The sequence below is a fragment of the Rutilus rutilus genome (assembly GCF_951802725.1).
Source record: "Rutilus rutilus genome assembly, chromosome: 16".
NCBI lineage: Eukaryota > Metazoa > Chordata > Actinopteri > Cypriniformes > Leuciscidae > Rutilus > Rutilus rutilus.
Genome location: NC_140224.1, coordinates 9,139,193 through 9,144,555, shown reverse-complemented (window position 1 = coordinate 9,144,555; position 5,363 = coordinate 9,139,193). Strand labels below are relative to the sequence as shown.

The following is a 5,363-nucleotide window of genomic DNA, read 5'->3' as shown; positions in this document are numbered from 1 at the left end:
GATCTCTTTGACAGAAAGCTCTCCGATTTCATTAAAAATATCTTAATTTGTGTTACGAAGATGAACGAAAGTCTTATGGGCTTGAAACGACATGAGGGTGAGTAAATGGAAAGAATTACAAATTTGGGGTGAACTAACCCTTTAAATTAGGAAATTAGGTTTAAGTGACTTTTATAAACATGCCTTTGAAAAAACATTACTGTGTGCATCTTGAGACAAAACAATGGCACTGACATATTCTAATAGTTTAAGTTCAAACAGCTTAAACATGCATTTTAGTGTGGGACTGGGCTGAAGCCTTGTCTGTGAAACTGGGCATTGATGTTTTAAAACAATCAGTTACTAGAATTTCAGATGATAGAGGATTCAAAGAAACTAAATGTAGGCTATTACAGAGCTCTTAGCCAAATAATTTACTTTTATTTACTAGCATGTAATATAGACCTCGATCATTTTGTCTGACAACAACAGTAGCCTACAGTGCCAACTGCCAACCCTATTTTATTTTTTATAAGGACAAATATCTCTGGCCCGAGGTGTGAATGAGACTCAATGGATGTTCTCTGACTTCAATACAGAACAATCGTAAAGCTGTTAAGACATCTCAGTTGTTGAAAAGGATAATTGATGTAGTTGCATGATTGATTTTCTGATGCAAGATGCAGAGTTGTGAATTTGTATAGACTCAAGTGTCTTGCATATCTCTGTATTCCCCTATAGTTATTGCAATAAAAAAAGAAAGAAAGAAAAGAAAAAAGACTCAATGGAGGAATGAATGTCTAACCCGCGGGCGCCCTCTATCGGCTGTCGCCAGAAAAGATGCACAGCTCTTCTACAGCGCATTTATATCAGGCATCCCTTGAAACTCCGCTCATTCTCCTACACAGTTGAGTGTACGACGAACGCCTTTCAAATCCTGCTCTGTATAGACATATTTTTGGAGTTTGACATGCTGAATACCGTACTGAAACAACTGAAAAGCCACCCGGCTGTAAGTATTTCTGATTTGATACTGATGATGCTCATGTCTGTTAATGATGAGGAGTCACATTTTCTCTCCAATCATGTCTCTGAAACATTTCAGGCGTTACGCGTTTGCTAATACATCCTCTGCTCGAGGGATGATGCACTTCATTTTATAGGCTGTTTGATAAGGTTTCAATAAACTTAACGGCCACATAGGGGATGTCACGTCACAGTGATTAGAAATTCTGGCCATTCTGTGATGGAGAGGGTATTGGCATTTCCCAAATGTATTTCATATACCGCGTGCTCGTGAATTCCCCATATAACAACAGTGTCTGAGCACGTATGCCTGCTGTAGCCTAGATATATGCCTGCATATATCTGTCATATATGGCTGTTCAGCAGCTGTCAAGGGCATTGAGGTTAAATCCGCTTTGCCTCTTTTATTCATTTAGCATAACAGCTTCCTATCGAGACTTACAAGACTTAAGCATAAAACATTAGAACAGAACATACATTAGCCTGTGTGAAGGAATTCTAATGTTGATCGGCAACATTTTGATTTTTGAATATATAAAAAAAACCTTTTCTATTAGCCTACATCAAATTATGTTTCAGGTCTAATATGATGATAACAGGGTTGACATCTATAGGCGGCATAATAGGCAGGTTATTGGTTGTTCAGCTGTATTTTGAGCTGTTTAGTCATTTAGTAATTCATTTATAATTCTTTCTCTCTTTGAAGTTGATTCCTCTCTTTATTTTCATCGGTGGTGGAGCGACCATGTCTATGCTATACCTGGGCCGCCTCGCTCTAAAGAACCCTGACTGCTCGTGAGTAACCTTTTCATTCAGTACCTTATCAAACATATGGAGAACTGACTGAAATCTGTCAACAGATGGGATCGCAAGAACAACCCAGAGCCATGGAATAAGCTTGGGCCAAATGACCAGTACAAGGTGAAAGCAACATTTATGTAGACCGCTTGTTTTTGCCCATTTCTGATTATGCAGCTTTGTATATTTAGCTATTATAGCCAAATAGTCTCATGTTGGTAATATTCTGTACTTTTTTGTAAGTGTATTAATATTTAATAATGTAAATGAACCAATTTTGACCTCCCACAGCTCTTCGCTGTCAACATGGACTACTCTAAACTGGAGAAGGACAGGCCTGACTTCTGAGCAAAGTGAATCAGCTGTGGTAAACGCTGCACTTCCTGCCCCGGCCTATTCAACATGACATCAGATTCTAGAATGTGAATCACCATTTAAAAGCTTTAAAGAAACGGAAAGTGAGCACATACACATAAGCTATAAGATCTGAATGTATATCTTTAGTCAGAAACAATATTTTCTTTACAGATACACATATTGACACCTCAAAGGAAATGCATCATCAAACCTGTAACAATATCATCTATAGTTATCTTCCTGTTATCCAAATAAACAAGACAGACAGCAATAAAAGAAGTGTTGTGTGTGTGTGTGTGTGTGTGTGTGTGTGTGTGTGTGTGTGTGTGTGTGTGTGTGTGTGTGTGTGTGTGTGTGTGTGTGTGTGTGTGTGTGTGCGCTTCAGGTATGGGGAAAAATGTCCCCACAGAGATGGCAATATCTGAAAATCCTTGTCCTTGTGGAGACATTTTTTGGTCCCCATCAGGAAAACTGTTTATAAATCATACAGAATTATGCTTTTTTATGCTTTTATAACTGTAAAAATGCAGAAAGTTTTCTGTTATTGGTAGGGTTAGGGGATAGAATATACAGTTTGTACAGTAGGCTATAAAAGTCATTATGTGTATGGAAAGTCCTCATAAAGCATGGAAATTCAACACTGTGTTACTCTGACAGAGGGTATTTTGCCTTACAATAGATGGCGCCATTTACTCAAAAACGACTTTGGGCGTTTGGTCAGACTTAAAGAGATAGTACACCCAAAAATGACAATTCTGTCATCATTTACTCACCTTCAAGTTGTTCCAAACCTGTATTAATTTCTTTCCTCTGCTGAGCACAAAAGAAGATATTTTGAAGAATGTCAGTAACTAAACTGATGGGACTTCAATAGTATTTATTTTCCATTACTATGGAAGTCAATGGGGCCCATCCACTGTTTAATATCTATCTATCTATCTATCTATCTATCTATCTATCTATCTATCTATCTATCTATCTATCTATCGTTCGTTCGTTCGTTCGTTCGTTCGTTCGTTCGTTCGTTCGTTCGTTCGTGTATGTTGGATTGCCTCCTGTCATTTAGTTAAAGATCGAATGTGAAATACCACTTTGCAATACCACTTTATTCTGAAAGGGGGCGATATTATGTAAGTTTACTTTATGTATTTAATTTTTTTTGGACATGCAAATACATATACAAAATTGAAGCTGTGTATAATAATGTTAATGTTAATGTTTCAATGTACAGTAACAAAGAAAAATGGTAAAGGTTGTGTTTGTTTTAATATGATTATTTCAGTGAGGCTATTAGCCTACAATTCGATGGCTTTTAAGTTTAAAAGTTGTTGTTTTTTTTTGTTTTTTTTTATTAAATCTAGCTTACATGTAAACTATCAAACTAAACAAATGATTAATGTTTTCGATGCAAAGTTGTATTTTGCTTCCGAACCCTGGGGTGTATTATTACATGCGTTTCTTGCTTGAAAGAGTCTGGCAGTGTAAACTTACTCTATTAAGTTTCTCTCCATTGTTAAAAACATAAAGAGCTCATAAAAGAGCTCCCCAAACATTCTTCTCTTTGAGCTGAGCGAAGTCCTGATCTTTCCTGTTAGAAGCTGCTAACATGACAGAAATGGGTCTTAATCTTGGCCATGAAAACAGACATGACGCTCTCAAAACAGATCTATTACCCAAGAGGCTCTGTAGAATAGGTTTATAAGTGGGTGTGGGAACTTTGAGGTTTCTGTGAGGTTGGAAAGTGTTTCCAGTAGGTGATGACAGGAAATTGCAATTACTGAGATGAACAAATAGTTCTTTATAAACTTAATCCACTAGTAGCCATACGTTTATTAAAGCAATCTGTTCATATTGATCAGAACTATAATGTTTTTTGGGATGATCCTGCAGGTTTCGTAGTCCTTATTTTCTCTCAGTTGACTTGGTGATATTTTTCCATACTAGATTCTAGGCTTGTTTGGATAAAGAACCAGTTTTCATCCGTTGTAAAGGCTCTAAGATTTCACCACATCCCCCATTCTGCTCCTGTAGGGAGTTGGTCAGTGAGCTGATGATAAAAATGTGAAACCAATATTGTGTGGGACGGAGGTCTAACAGCTGGGATTATGTCCTGAGCTCTTTATTGAAGGAAAAACATGGCCAGGAATGATATGTTTATGTGGAGGGTTCATTGCAGATGGTGTAAGCTTTCAGTCGCAAATATTTTGTTACTTCAAGCTTCACTAAGCATGAGGTAATGTGTTAAAAGAATATTTCCCAAAAGGATAGCCCCCAAAATTCTTACTAACTAGCTGGTGAATTTGCATGACCCTTGTTGCACTCTTTAAAGGGTTTTTTTCAATCTAATTTTCCTGGATCCTTTGACATGTCTTTGAAAAAACATCCTGCATGTTTCAAGGCTTAAAATGTCCTCTTCATTATGAACAAAGCATTTATTTAGCTCCAAAAGTGATGTGTCACAGGCAAATCCATTTGCATATGACTTCCTCAAACAACAGTTATCGCACCATAGACCTAAATTGACTTTCAGTTGTTTAAAGTCGGCATTAAACGGAAGTTTCGATATTATTTTCTTTGTGACGTACATCTGAAATGGCTTCTCAAACAAGAAAAAAAATAAAATTAATTTGGCTTGATTTTGCCCATCAAAATTGTATTGGATATTTTTATGAGTAGTTTGAATTCTGATATACTTCTTTTGTCACATAGCGTAACATGAGGAAAAATTCCCCCTTTAAGAACAATGTGGATTTACTTTTAAACTGCAACATACTTAGATAAGTTTAGCGTGTGCTAGATGAAAATGCATCAGCCAATGTGTTGAAATAAAAAAAAGAAATAAGGAAATAAATGGAAACATTTGCCAATTTAGTGGTTATAGCACAAAATGTAAACGGGGCTTGGGGTCATCTTACTTCTAAATAGAAACTATATATTTTACTCCACAAATCCAAAAACATTTATGTGTCCACAAATCCCTCATTTACAAAATATAGACTCAAAAAACTTTGATATTCAACATAATACAATGTCATATATCACTATTTTCCAGAGATACAAAATTAGATCAATTTCCCTCAAATCTGTTTCACAAATGTCTTCTCTTCTCTTCTCTTCTCTTCTCTTCTCTTCTCTTCTCTTCTCTTCTCTTCTCTTCTCTTCTCTTCTCTTCTCTTCTCTTCTCTTCTCTTCTCTTCTCTTCT

General features: G+C 36.4%; 1 protein-coding gene across 1 annotated transcript; it reads left to right on the top strand.

Annotated features, from left to right (window-relative positions):
• Positions 1-805: 805 nt before the first annotated feature.
• On the top strand, positions 806-2,243 carry ndufa4b (NDUFA4 mitochondrial complex associated b). Its single transcript, XM_084434940.1, has 4 exons — positions 806-991; positions 1,712-1,800; positions 1,866-1,926; positions 2,095-2,243. Exons 1-4 carry the CDS (start codon positions 950-952, stop codon positions 2,149-2,151), a joined length of 249 nt encoding a protein of 82 aa, XP_084291066.1. The 5' UTR covers positions 806-949; the 3' UTR covers positions 2,152-2,243.
• The last annotated feature ends 3,120 nt before the right edge of the window (positions 2,244-5,363 follow it).